This window comes from Lacerta agilis, chromosome 14 (genome assembly GCF_009819535.1).
Source record: "Lacerta agilis isolate rLacAgi1 chromosome 14, rLacAgi1.pri, whole genome shotgun sequence".
In the NCBI taxonomy this organism is placed as follows: Eukaryota; Metazoa; Chordata; class Lepidosauria; order Squamata; family Lacertidae; genus Lacerta; species Lacerta agilis.
In genome coordinates, this window is record NC_046325.1 from 1653351 (window position 1) to 1667327 (window position 13977).

Sequence of the window (13977 nt, forward strand, 5' to 3'; positions counted from 1 at the left end):
TTTTCGTAAAGTCGTTTTGAGTTGCCTGCGGCAAGGAAATGCTACCAATAAATTAAATTAATAACACTGATGATTTTTTCAAAACCCTCTGCAATCAGCAGTTGTTGTTTAATTTGGCACCAGAAAGCTCTCCTGCAAGGGAGAAAGGGAAAGGAGGTGGACAGGAACCGATAAATGGAGTTATTTTCACCCCAAGCTATCTACTGCTACACAAACTCGCAAACTCACCATGCGCACAAACTCCCTCTCTCCCTATCCCCTAGAGTGACCAGGTCAGTTTTCTCCAACCTGGTGCCTTCCTGAGGTTTTGAAATACAACTCCCATCAGCCTCAGCCAGCATGGCTGACATCCTGGTGCCTGATGGGAGTTGTAGTCCATAACGCCTGTTTCCTCTCCTCCCCCCCCCCCCACTTCCTGCAGCCACTTATTGCTGGTTTTGTGTTTGGGTGGTTAATGTGAGAGGGACTGGTGCCCTCCAGTGGCAAAAGGGCGAATTGCTGCCATGTTACATTTTTATGTTCCGTGGGAGGAGCACTCTTAATATTTTCAGATGAAAAGCTCCCCTAAACTTCAGCGTACGCCCCCCACGCGGCTCTTGGTGAGGCTCAGTTTCCAGACCCCTGATCATCTCAGTCGCCCTCCTCTCCACACCTTCCAGCTTGTCGATCTCCTTCTTAAAATGTGGTGCCCAGAACCAGACACGGGACTCCAGGCAGGGGGGCTGACCAGGGCAGGAAGGATCAGTGCTGTCACTTCCCTTGACCCGGAAACGCTTTATTTCCATTGACACAGCCTGGAATTGCATTTGCCTTCTTTGCTGCAGCATCGCCCCATTGGCACCTGTCAGTTTTGAGACCCCCCTCTCCCCCCGACCTCATTCGCTCCCTTTTCTCTTCCCTCCCTAGGGAGCCCCGGCCACGTCCCCCACCGATGCAGCAGCACGAAGCACCGGATCATCTCCCCGAAGGTGGAGGTCCGCCCGTCCCCCTACCCCGCCCTGACCGAGGTCCAGAACATTGCTGGCGGCCCCGAGGTGAAGGCTGAGACGGAGGCGGCCAAGTCGTCCGGACCTGATGGCAAGGAAGCCAAGCTGGCCAAAGCCTCCTCCTCCTCCTCCTCCCCTGGCATGGCCGAGGCGTCCCCAGACTCCACACAGCCCTCGCCCGGCCTGGCACCCCCAAAGGGCTTCCCCAAGCAGGAGCTGCCGGCCGTCACCCTCTCGGTTGGCCTCCCTGGCAGCGCCATCCTGGTCATGACTGGGCTGAGCGGGGCTGAGAAGCCGCTGGCGCTGACCCCCAGCCAGCACCTGGTGTCCGGGGAGTCGGCCGCTGGCGCCCCTGCGCCCCCACTCGGCTTGGCCCTCTTGCCCGGACCGGGCCTGGTCCTCTCTCAGAACCTGGAGTCCACCATGGAGACGAGCGAGGCAGGTCCGGCCGCCTTCGACCCCGACTGCTTCCTGAACAGCCCCAAGCAAGGCCAGACCTACGGGGGCGGGGCGGGCCTGCAGACCAAGCCCGAGCCCCAGGAGGCGCCCGCAGGACCCCCGGCGGCCTACCCTCTGTACATGCCCACCAACCGCTTCTTCATCCAGGACGACGGGGCCGGGCAGGCACCCATGCCCACCTCGCCAGCCTCCTCCTCCTCTGCTGCTACCGCCACCGAGTCTCCGTTGCCGCCGGCGGAGGTGAAAAGCAGCCCGGAGGTCACCCCCATGGAGACGGCGGCGGCAGAGGGCGAAGGGGGCAGCCAGGAGGAGGGGGACCCCGGGGAGGCCGGGCGTCCGGAGACAGAGATGGCCGCCACGGAACTGCAGGAGGAGCTGTACTCCATGATCCAGACGGCCGCCGCCGCCACGGGGGGCTCCTTCAGCCTCTCCTTCGACAACCACTTCCCAGACCTCATCCAGGAGCTCATGACCGAGGAGGGGGCGCCCGGGAGCGTGCAGAGCGCGGAGGAGGACCCCGGCGCCAGGCCGGGGAGCCCCAGGCCCGCCCTGGCGGAGGCCTGCTTCGCGGCGGACGGAGGTCCCGTGGGGTCCCCGCAGCCGCTGGTGTCTATTATTGACTTCTCCCCAGAGTGGTCCTACCCGGAGGTGGGTACAGAGGGGGGTGGGGGCTCTGCAGGGGTGGGTGGGTGGTCCCAGGAAAGAAACAGCCTCATTGGGTTGAGGACAGCGGTGGGCGTGGGTACTATGGCGCCCTTTGCGGGGCCAGAATTTGGCACACCCCCAACCCTTGCGCTGCCTTCCCAACCCTGGGTCACTTTGAGACCCCCCTGCACCCCTAAGTCTACACACCTGGGGGGCAGAAAGGCTCAGGGCAGCCTCTGGCCTCCAGCTGCTTTAGACCGCGACTGCCGCCATTTGCCAGCACAGCTACACGATGGGAGTTGTAGTCTAAAGCAGGGATTATTATCACCGTGAGTTTAATTGGGATTATTGTAGGGAGTGAAAGTGAATCAAGAAAGAATATAAAAAGGGAGGGGAAAGAGAATCCATAAAGAACGTTTTTAAAAGCAGAGGAAACCAGCAATTAGAAAACCCGTAAATTATAATTAGGGCAACAAAACTGTCATATATATGTGTGTGTGTGTGTGTATGTATGTATGTATACACGTGAAACTCGAAAAATTAGAATATCGTGGATAGGTTCATTTCTTTCAGTAATTCAACTTAAAAGGTGAAACTAATATACGAGATAGACTCATGACATGCAAAGCGAGATATGTCAAGCCTTTATTTGTTACAATTGTGATGATTATGGCGTACAGCTGGATGAGAACCCCAAATTCACAATCTCAACTTTGGGGTTTTCACCAGCTGTACGCCATAATCATCACAATTATAACAAGCAAAGGCTTGGCCTATCTCGCTTTGCATGTCATGAGTCCATCTCATATATTAAACTCCAGTAGCTAATGAAAACAATTGCTTACATAAATGGACATTTCCATGATATTCTAATTTTTCGAGTTTCACGTCTATATACGTGTGTGTGTGTGTGTGTGTGTGTGTAGATAGATTCAGGTAGGTAGCCGTGTTGGTCTGACGCAGTCGAAATAAATGAAAAAATAAAATAAAAAATCCTTCCAGTAGCACCTTAGAGACCAACTAATTTTGTTCTTGGTATGAGCTTTCGTGTGCATGCACACTTCTTCAGATACCTTTCATATATGAAAACTTTATTTCATGTATGTAGATAGATAAACTTATTATTTCCCTGAAGTATATGATAATCCATGTGTCACTTTGGCTTTGACAAAAACATTCCAAATGTTCTTAAATTTGAAAGCAGGGTGTGTGTGTGTGTGTGTGTGTGTGTGTGTGTGTGTGTGTTTTGGGGGGGGTGTAATAGTTCAGAGGAATGGTGAGTAGTTATGAAATTATTAGGTGTGGAGAGAGAGAAAGAGAAGGTCCTCCCCCCCCCCCGCCGCCTCCTGTCTCATAACAGCAGAATCCGTGGGCACCCAGTGAAGCCGAATATATTGGGAGAAAAGGAAGCCCTCCTGCACGCGGCGCAGGGTTAACCTGCGGAACTCCCTGCCTCAGGAGGCAGCCATGGCCACCCACTTGGATGGCTTCGGAAGAGGGTGGGACAAAATCCATGGGGCCAGAGGTGGCTATGGATGGCTACTAGCTAGGCTGAGACTGCTCTGCCTCCACGGCCAGAGGAAATAACGCTTCTGAATCCTGATAGAGTGATGTAGGAGATGCTCCTCTTCGGAAGAGCATCAGGCTGGGAGGCGGCTGGCTTATATCAGGGGCTTGGAGGCAGGAATGGGATCTGCTGGTCCAGACTCCTCCTGGGGTCCCAGGGGAAGCGGGGATGGGGTGTTCTTGTGGGGAAAGGGGAGCCGTCAACAAGCGCACTGAAAACACCCCTAACCTGTGGTCCTCTCTGCCTCTCTCTCTTCTGTGTGAGCAGGGTGGGGTCAAAGTGCTCATCACCGGCCCCTGGGTAGACGAGACCAAGCCGTACAGCTGCCTCTTTGATCAGATCACCGTCCCTGCCGCCCTCATCCAGTCCGGGGTGCTGCGGTGCTATTGCCCAGGTACGGGGCCTTGTGTCTTTTGGGGTGGGGTGGGGGTGAGATCCAGGACCCCCTGCCTCTCTCTCTCTTCCTCACTGGAGCAAGGAGATGGGTGGGCGCTTCCGGTCTGTGGCCTCCTGGCTGGTTCCTGTGTCTCTCCTGCCGTGGTGCTGGGGGCAGCCTCCTTAGAAACCTCAGGTGGGGGGTGGGAGAGGCTTGGCTTGGTGTCTGCTTGGTCTCAGGTTTAGTGCCTGACGGCATCTCCAGGGATTGCCCCCCCCTCCTCCTAAAACCCTGGAGAACTATTGCTGCCGGCCCGTGTGGACAGTACTGAACTAAATGGACCAATGGTCTGACTCATAGAATCGTACGGTCCCCCGGGGGTCATCTGGTCCAACCCCCTGCGATGCAGGAATCGCAGCTCAAGAACCGCTAACAGACGGCCGTCCAACCTCTGCTTAAAAGCCTCCAACGGAGGAGTTCGAAATCTCCTTTCTTGCAACTTGGAGCCGTGGGTTCGAGTCCTACCCTCCAGAGCAGGAGGGGGAAACAACCTTGCTCCATCTTCCACGGGGCGGTCCTTGAGATATTTGAATCGCTGTAAAGCAGCTTCCTACTTTGGAGGGTTAATGCCATCCTTAACCCCCCCCCAGTCTTATGCTCAGCTCTCGTGTGTTCAAATAAACCCCCCAAAAAACCCTTCATATCGCAGCCGTGACTGCTGAATCGTAGGGGGTTTGGCTGGATGACCCCTGGGTGCCCCTTCCAAGCCTACGATTCTATAATTCTGCGACGTGCGGCCTTTTTACCTTCTTCTTCTCTTCCGCCCCGCAGCCCACGAGGCCGGCCTGGTGCCCTTGCAAGTGGCCCACGATTCTCGCCTGATCTCCATGTCGGTCCTCTTTGAGTATCGCGCCCGGAACTTCATGGCTTTGCGCAGCATGGATTGGCTCTCCCTGGACGGTGAGTGGTCTGCTTGGTTTACTTGCTGCGTTTATTTACTGCACGGATACCCCCCCCCCGCCCTTTTCTCCAAGCTCCTCAAAGTGTCTGTGGTCTCCCCCCCCACCGCTCCTTATTTAATCCCCACAACAGCCCTGAGAGGTAGGCTAGTCTGAGAAACAATGACGGGTCACCCAGGGAGCTTCGTGGACACCAAGGGGCCATTCCATTGTCACGGGTGGGACACTTGGACCATGTTTTTTTGGTATTCACTCATGTGTAACAATGTAAATATACATAAAAATTAACAACCACAATTTAGACTGTGTTCTTAATAAGATACTGAACATTTTACTAATTTTTTATTATTTTTATGGATATTTTTGACAATTTTATTAAATGTTAAAAGTGTTGTCACGGGTGGGACAAAAAAAGGACACGGAGCTTGAGATAAGTTTGATTTATGGAAAAACTCTGTGAGTTGGGAGATGATAAACTCAGCATATCTGTTTAAATCAATGTTTATTGGTTAGAACTATGCAATCAGAAATTAAGTTTAAGAAATTTAACAATACAAAATTAAGGAAAAAATGCTGTCACGGGTGGGACAATCATCAGAAAACTTTAAAGTTGAACACTTCTGTGAAGACTACATGGGTGGACTTTTGAAAAGAAGGTCCATAAACTAAACTTCTTTTGTCTTTAGCTTTTAAAAAATGGTTAGACTGCACGTTTAGAATCTTCCTCACCAAAGTCCAGCGCTCATCTAGCATTCTTATCAGGCTCATTTTTCATGGAATGGCCCCAAGTGAGGATTTGGACTCTGGCCTCCCCAAGATCCTAGTCCTCATTTAATCCCTGGGAGATAGGTTAGGCTGAGAGAGGCGGTGGCTGGCCCCCAAGGTCACCTGTGTGAGCTTCCCAGCCGAGTGGGGGAATTTAAACCCTGGTGTGTGTGTCCCCCCCCCAGGACCTAGCCCAATACTCTAAGCATTCCCCCCACCACTGGCTCTGTACCCCACCTAGCCTCTTCCATGGGGATGGGACCCAGGTGTCCTGAGACCCCTCCCTCGACTGCTGACCCTTGCATCCAACCCAGGAGCCCGGAGGCCCTGTGTCTAGACTTGGGGGGTGGAGTTCCCCCCAATCTCTGTTGCCCAACTAAGGTCTGAGTGCAGCGTGGCATCTTCAGTTGGGGGGGGGGGGTTTGGATGCAGTGCCTAAACCTGGGGGTGGCCGAGAGGGGTGGAGATTGTTTGTGGCTTTACTTTTGGAAAGGAAAGAAAAAAAACTTCACCGTCCAAGCCTCGCCAGGGGACGGTTCCAGGGTGTCACCTTACTGGGGATATTCCTGGCAGGCTGGTTTGTGTGCAATGGAAAATGAACGGCTGGGTGTTTTTTTTGCGGGGGGAGGAGAAAGTCTGGAGTTTCCATGACGGGGCAAGACAGGCCAAGAATAACACCCGGGGAGGAGGGCTGGCTCTCTGCCTGCTTCTCCCCTCCAGCAGAGCCCAAGACTGCCTCCCGGCCTCCCCTTTTCCATCCTAATAAACCACCAAGGAGGAGGGCTCCTCCAAAATCAACCATCCTGCAAGACTTTCATTCGGCCCCACCGAAACGTGACGCGTGTGAGCTTCTGGGTTCCGCAGAACGCTTCTCCCGGCGAAGTTTATAAAACTTGTCGGCTGGCCAGCGAGAAAGCGAGGGGTGGGGTGGGGGTGGGGAGAAAGAGAGAGAGAGAAATGTTATTTTTCTCCTCTCTCTCGTAACGCTCAAACCCGGGGACGTCTCACGGAGCTGAGCGTTGCGAGAAAAGGAAGCCCTTCCTCCCGCGCAGCGCAGGCTTCAGCTGTGGAACTCCCTGCCGCAGGAGGCAGCGGCGAACTCTGACTCAGTGCCTTTAAAAGAGGATTGGGCAAATTGGTGGAGAAGAAGGATAACTCTGCCAATGACTTACTGGCTGGGATGGCTAGGCTCTGTCTCCGCTGTCGGAGCAGGGGTGGACTTTGGTAATATGGCACCCTGAGCGAAGATAAATATTGGTGCCCCCCCTCTGAATATTTCTTATTTTCACAATAATTACATTTTGGTACAGTTGCTTTTGAAATGGAACTTTTCAGTAGGTATTCGTCTAAACTTTGGTGGTGGTTGTTGCTGCTGTTTTGAGCCCGCTACTCTCTGAGGCCATAAAATTTTGGAATTGTAGGGTTGGCAGGGTCAACGCTTCTGCAGTGAAGGAATCGCAGCCTTTGCACCCCCTCGGCCCAGTGCCCTGTGTGTCAGCCCCCCGCAGCACCCTAACTTTGGCGCTGGCCAGAGGCCGCCATGCTTCTTGAATCCCAGTTGCTGGAAACCACAGGAGCGGAGCGTTGCCCTTGTGTTCAGGTGCCGCTTGCTAGCTCCCAGTTTGGGCATTTGGTTGGCCCTTGTGAGTCCTGAGTCATGCAGGTGGGGATGAGTCTGTGCTTGCCCGTGTCAGGGGGCACCTGCCTTCACCAACCTGAATTCGCACGTCCAGATGCTTTGTCCAAGACATCTGGAGGTGCACTTCCGGGCTGGCAAGGGCAAGATTACACCTTGGTAGGATCCTGGAATGGAGAAGCATTGGCTGCTCCCCGTTTTGGGAAATGCTGTGTTAGACCCTCACCCCGGAAGTGATACCTGGCCAGCTCCTGGTTGGGTTAAAAGCTGGTTCCAAGAGAATCGCAGCAGAGCCAGAGGGTGGGAAGAGTCCTCTGAAGACGAGCTGTGAAGTATTCTCCAAGCACCCTCCCTGCAAAACAGCCTGGGCGCTTTGAACTACAACTCCCATCTTGCACCAGTGCTGACTGGGGGGGGCTGATGGGAGCTGTAGTTCGAAGCACGGTTCCGCAAAACTGGCGCAGCGATTTCACGCACTCTTCTCTGCCGGGAAAACCAGGGTCCCTGGATGCCAGCAGGGATAAGGAAGGGGTGTCGTTGCCCAGAGCTTAGAACGCCTGCTTGGCATGCAGAAGGCCGAAGGTCCACTCGCCAGCTGGCATCTGCAGGTAGGCCGGATTCCAAAACCCTGGTGAGCTCCTGCTGCCGGTCAGTGTCGACAGCAATGAGCTAGACCAGGGGTCCCCAAACTAAGGCCCGGGGGCCGGATGCGGCCCAATCACCTTCTCAATCCACGGATGGTCTGGGATTCAGCATGTTTTTACATGAGTAGAATGTGTCCTTTTATTTAAAATGCATCTCTGGGTTATTTGTGGGGCGTAGGAATTCGTTCATATTTTTTTTCCAAAATATAGTCCAGCCCCCCACAAGGTCTGAGGGGCAGTGGACCGGCCCCTTGCTGAAAAAGTTTGCTTGACCCCTGAGCTAGACAGGCCAACGCTCTATCTCGATATAAGTCTGCTTTCTCTGCTCCTAACCTTGAGATAGGGGGCAAAATCTGCAGGCGCATATTTGTGCGATAAACCAGCCTGCTCCTCTTTTAGGTGCTTTAACCCGCCTCACCCTGGAGAAACATCTGTGGACACCTTTGCCCCCCCCAGCACCGCCACCGCCCCCGGGGTTTAAAACTCCAGGCACCCACTTCCGTGGCCTCCTCCGGGGACCCCCTGCTTGGGTTCCACGGCAGTCTCCGTTTTGCATTGTTAGCGCGAGCTGTCTGCCTGTCGGTCTCGCAGACGGAGGAGGAGAACAGCTGCCTCCCCCTCGCTGCCCCCCACAAACCGCCGCTGCCCCCCCTCCTCACAACCAAAAATTCCTTCCCTGAAACATGAGGTCGCCAACCGCGCCACCGCCACGAGCATTCAGGCGCCAACGCCACCCCAAGGGGAAGAGAGACGCCCTTATTGTCACAGGACTCGGGGTGGGGGCCAGTTCTTTGGGGTGGGGGCCCAGGGGAAGCCCAGCAAGTCTGCTTTTCAGCCTGTGGCAGGCAGGGGCCTCGTCGCGAGTCCAGGCCGGTGGTTTTGCCGGCGTAAGAAACTCGGGTGTAGAAGCTAATCGCCAGACGGGACCTGAAACCACAAGGGAACGTCTAGGTGCCATTTTCTGCACTCAGTGAGATTTGTTGTTCCTTTCATTTCTATATTTTAAAGAGCAAATCTCAAAGCAGTTTGCGACGCGCTAGAACGTCAAGTAAAACAAACCAGAATAAAACGAGATTCAAGCTTCAAGGAAAATAATCAGTGGCGTTTCGCTTTCCCCAGTCGCCAGCCTCTTGTGCGGAGTCACAAAAATGCACCTTTTGCTAGTCACAAAATGTGCCTGGCGCCTGGCTAGTTTCTAACACGGGACATTTCTGACCGTGGAAGCAGAGCATTTCCTTCATCCTAGTTAGGAGCCATCAATCACCCTCTCCTCCTCCATGAATTGCCCAATCCTGCCTAGGTTAGGGCCATCTCAGCCTCCTGTCTTACCTGGTCAGGTGTGCATCCTGCTTGTGGGCTTCCCTTTGGGGCATGTGCTGGGGCCCCTTTGGCCTGATCCTGCAGGCTCTTCGTACTTGCCCTCATGATGGTACTGGGGGGGGGGGCAGTTATCTGCCACCTGCCTTCCCTTCCAAGAGCGTTGGTGCCTTCTAAGTTTGAGGCTGGGCCCTGCCGTTTTGCTTGTCCCTTAACTTCCTGCCGAAATCCCACAGGTTTTGTTTAACGCCCCAAATTCCTGTGATTCTGCCCCTGCCCTGACTCTATAGTGCAAGACAGCGGCCCTTCAGAGGGCGAGAGGGCGGTGGCATTTGGGGAAAGCATAGCAGAACGTTGCCTGGATGAATCCACGACCGATGCGCTATTAGGGCATCGTTGACTTGTTGCGGAAGATACCTGCAAGAAAAAAACAGTGTAGAAGGGCCCCCTGGTAAACCGGTAAGTAGGAAAAATGAACAGCAAACGTGTAAGACTTTCGAAGAGTTAAACTACCGGTGGACCAAAAACAGATTAAAACCTGCACGAGCTTTCTAAACATCTGGGCCAGCCGTGTCTGAAGGAATATTTGTTCACCAGGCACCGGAAAGTGTACGGGGAAGGCGCCTCTGCCTGGTATCCATCGGCAGGGAGTTCCAAAGTGCAGGTGCTGCCACGCCAAAAGATCGAGTTCTTGCAAGCTCAGTTGGGAGAGTATGAGGCTCCCGCTATGGACGGAAGGTTCCTGCCTTGCAGGGGGGTTGGGCTAGATGGCCCCTGGGAGGCCCCTTCCGACTCTACAGGCAAGCAAGCACTGACCAGCCGCCCATTGCCAGAGTGATCTGTGGGCCTCAGGTCAAACACGGCTTTTCGGCCTGGCCTTGGCCACGCCGGGCAAAGTCCACCCGCTGCCCAGCCGCCCTCCCAGGGAGAGATTTTTAGACGGGAGAGCAGCCCCATCTAGGACCCCTTGGGCTTCTCCCGGAGGAAGCAAGCTGCGCGTGTTGCGGCGGGGGAGGTTGAGATCCTGTACTGGCCGACGTGAGAGACCAGGCACCCCTCTCGCCTTTGAGACAGGGCCGGAGGAGTCTCCACCCATTTCATTCCCTGGAGAGCAGAGGTCGGGCGACTGCCTGTCTGTCCGGAGGGGTGCTTTAGCTGCGGTTCCTGCATTGTGGGGAGGGGTTGGGCTGGATGACCTTTGGGGGTCCCTTCCACGTCCACGACGTCCTGCCCAAAGAGTTAACTCGGGAGCAGAGCCTGCCGCGTCATGTGCAGCTAGCTACATAGCTAGCGTGAGTGCCTTAGATCTCATTAAGGGATTTCCGGGTGCCCCCCCCCCCTTGCCGTTGGTGGTGGTGGCTATTTCGGGGACGGTCTGAGTCCTGTCACACTTTCCAGCCTGACTGCTGCTCTCTCGCTGCCACCGTCCCACTTTGTCTCGTGGGCCAAGCGGGGTGGAGAAAGAGAGACAGAGCCTGCTTGACCCCCCCACCCACTCCCTCCCCACAGACCTACCTCCTGCCAGCTGGGCTGGGGGGGGGGTGTGTGTGAGAGGAGGGGGCAGCAGCAGCAGCAGACCCCACCCTCCATGCCGCTCTCGCCGTCATTGCATGCCAGGGAGGGCTGGAGGGCTCTGCTCCGTCCTCATTCTCCAGCCCGCCCCACCCCGACTCGTGCCCCACACGCGGGGGGCATGGTGCTAACCTGGGATTTCTCCAGAGCCCCTGGCAGAGGAGTTCGATTCCCGCTGGGAGCCGTGGGGCAGAGCGACCTGAGGGCTTGGTTCGCGGGAGAGGGGCGCGCCCCCTCTGTTTCCCCGGGCGATGGACAAAGCAGGTACATGGGATTGTTACGTGCGGCGGGGGGGGGGGGGGAGAGATGCCGTGGGGCAGCGGCTGTGCCAGGGGGCTGCCGGGTCCAATGGGGCAGCATAGCAAGGTTGGCGTGTGGGCAGAAGAAGGCGGCTTGTGTTCGGAGGAGTGCATTGCGGGAGCTGCAGGTGTTTGTGCTCTGTGGGGGGAACCCTGAGGGCATCCAGCCTGGCCCTCGTTTTAAACCTGGGTTTCTTTTTTGGGGGGAGGAATTCTGTTAGATTGGGCCCTGGGGGGGGGGGGAGAGAAAGAGAAGGGTGTGCTAGTGCCTGCTTTTGCACCTTTCCTGGTTTCCAAAATGAAACGTGTGGTTTCGGAGAAGGCCGTCTGTTGTCGGCGGTCTGTCCTTCCCCGTTCATCCGACAGCCCGTCTCTTGTGACTGGCAGCCTGGGTAATTGCACACACACACACACACCCCTCCATCGCTGCGGAGGAGATGAATGAAGTCTGTTTGTATATGTGGAGGGAGAGAGAGGGAAATGAATGGACTTTGGGGGGAGCGTCCCTCCAGGCGCTCAGCGGGCCAAAGGACTGTGTCACCCTCGAGGAAAAACAACCCGTGGATTTATTGCGGTTTGGAAAGCGACAGGGAAATGCGTTGAAAAAAGCACGAGATGAGAGAGAACGGGAGCCACGGAGTTGGAAGGGGACACCCGAGGGTCATCTAGACCGACCCCTTGCTGCAACGCAGGAATCGCGGCTAAAGAATCCCCGACAGGCGGCCGTCCAACCTCTGCTTGAAAAGCTCCAGCGGAGGAGCTTCCGTTTTTGTCCTGGACGGCCGTAAGCCCACCAGGGGCCGGGGTCAGGAGCCCGGTTGCTCCCATCTCCAGCCTGCCAGGAGCAGGCTACTCTCCGCCCTCCTTTTTAACGGTACCGAATGATCCAGAGTTGCCCCCCTCCATGCTCTGAAGGTGCCCATCGTTCTGCTCCAGGCGGCCTGTTCTTTCTGCGCCCCCCCCCCAGATTTGCTCACGCAGAGGTTAGATTATACCCAGTCGCTACTGAGCATTGGATGGTTTGCAAGGAGCCTAATAAGAATAATAATTTTATTCCTTATATATGTTGCTCATCTGGCTGGGCTGCTCCCGACGATTAAAAACACAATAAAGCACCAGCGATTAAATTTTAAAAAAACTAAAGATGTATTCTAAAAGTCCAGTAGTTGTTTATCTGTTTGACATCTGACAGGGGGGGCGTTCCACAGCAGCCCTCGCTGTGGTGGGCCCTCCTTCCCTGGAGGTTTCAAAGCAGAGGTTGGATGGCTGCCTGCCTGGGATTCTTGAGCTGAGACTCCTGCATTGCAGGGGGTTGGACTAGATGACCCTCGGGGGTCCCTTCCAGTTCTTCGACAAAGGCTCCAGAGAGCTGCTTCCCTATTCCAACAGCCGGAGAAGGGGGTTTTCGGGGCTGCGGGTGCTGGGAGTCCCTCGGATGCGCCCCCCCTTTTTTGCGGAGTCTCGGAGTCTTTTGCCCAGGGTGCTGCACATATACACAAGCCGACCACGAAACTGCCCCCATCCCGCTGCGCAGGATTACAGCGTCCCTTTCCCAACCCGGGGCGGGGGGGGGGGGAATCAGGCTGGGCCGGCTAATCAGCCTTGAGTCGGGATTAGTTTTAAGATACCTCCCGCACCCCCCACTTTGACCTTCTTTCTTTCTTCCTCCCTCTCCACCCAGAGCCTGATGGGGAGGTGGCTGGGGGCTCCGGGTGGAGAGTGGGCTCCTGACCTCACCGCCCTCTCTTTCCCCCTCCCCTCTCCAGATAACCAGTTCAGAATGTCCATCTTGGAGCGCCTGGAACAGATGGAGAAGCGGATGGCCGAGATGATGGCGGCAGCAGCAGCAGCGGCCTCTTCTTCTTCTTCCTCCTCCTCCTCCTCCTCTGCAGCCCCCGCTCAGACCCAGCAGCGAGGGGAGAAGCCCCCCAGCCAGGTGAGATGTGGGGGCAATGGCGGCGAGAGGCTCAAGCAGCGTCTGGGAAGGCAGGGCTGGTGGCTAGCGGCAACTCGTTTCGGTAGCCGAGGTCTCCCGGAAGTCTCTCCCGGGTCCTAGCCCTCATTTAAAACCCCACGACGGCCCTGCGAGGTTGGTGAGGCTGGCCCAGGGTCACCCGGTGAGCTTCATAGAATCCTAGAGTTGGAAGAGACCCCAAGGGCCATCCAGTCCAACCCCCTGCCAAGCAGGAAACACCATCCAAGCATTCCTGACAGATGGCTGTCAAGCCTCCGCTTAAAGACCTCCAAAGAAGGAGACTCCACCACACTCCTTGCAGGCAGCAAATTCCACTGTCCAACAGCTCTTACTGTCAGGAAGTTCTTCCTAATGTTTAGGTGGAATCTTCTTTCTTGTAGTTTGAATCTTTGTGGCTGAGTGGGGAGACTTGAACCCAGGTCCCTCCCAGGCCGTGGCCCGACACTCTGACCACAGCGAGCCTCTGCTGTTCTGCTGCCCCGAAGACCCTTTTCCCACCTTGGCAGAGCTCAAGGCAATTTCCAAACTGAGGGTTTGTTTTTGCGGGGTGTGGATAGATCCATCCGATCCATCCATTCAAAGCCTGGGCTGCCAGGGGCCCTAAATATGTTTGGGGGGGCCCACTGCAAAGTCTGTGGGTTTGATGGGGCTGCCTTTCCACCTGCCCACTCTGCCTCACGGAAACACAGAACTGTAGTGCTGGAAGGGACCCTCAAGGGTCATCTAGCCCAACCCCTCTTCTCATGACGGTCGGCACCCTTATAGCATTGAAGAGCT

At 55.6% G+C, this 13977-nt stretch overlaps 1 protein-coding gene across 6 annotated transcripts in view; it reads left to right on the forward strand.

The window, feature by feature from the left end:
* CAMTA2 (calmodulin binding transcription activator 2) overlaps nucleotides 1-13977 on the forward strand; it is a 46183-nt gene that overhangs the window by 14573 nt on the left and 17633 nt on the right. For all 6 annotated transcript variants that reach the window (XM_033169564.1, XM_033169568.1, XM_033169567.1 and 3 more), the window contains exons 9-12: nucleotides 907-2093; nucleotides 3925-4051; nucleotides 4865-4993; nucleotides 12992-13161. In XM_033169564.1, the coding sequence (XP_033025455.1) occupies nucleotides 907-2093; nucleotides 3925-4051; nucleotides 4865-4993; nucleotides 12992-13161 (1613 nt within the window). The remainder of the gene's footprint in view (nucleotides 1-906; nucleotides 2094-3924; nucleotides 4052-4864; nucleotides 4994-12991; nucleotides 13162-13977) is intronic.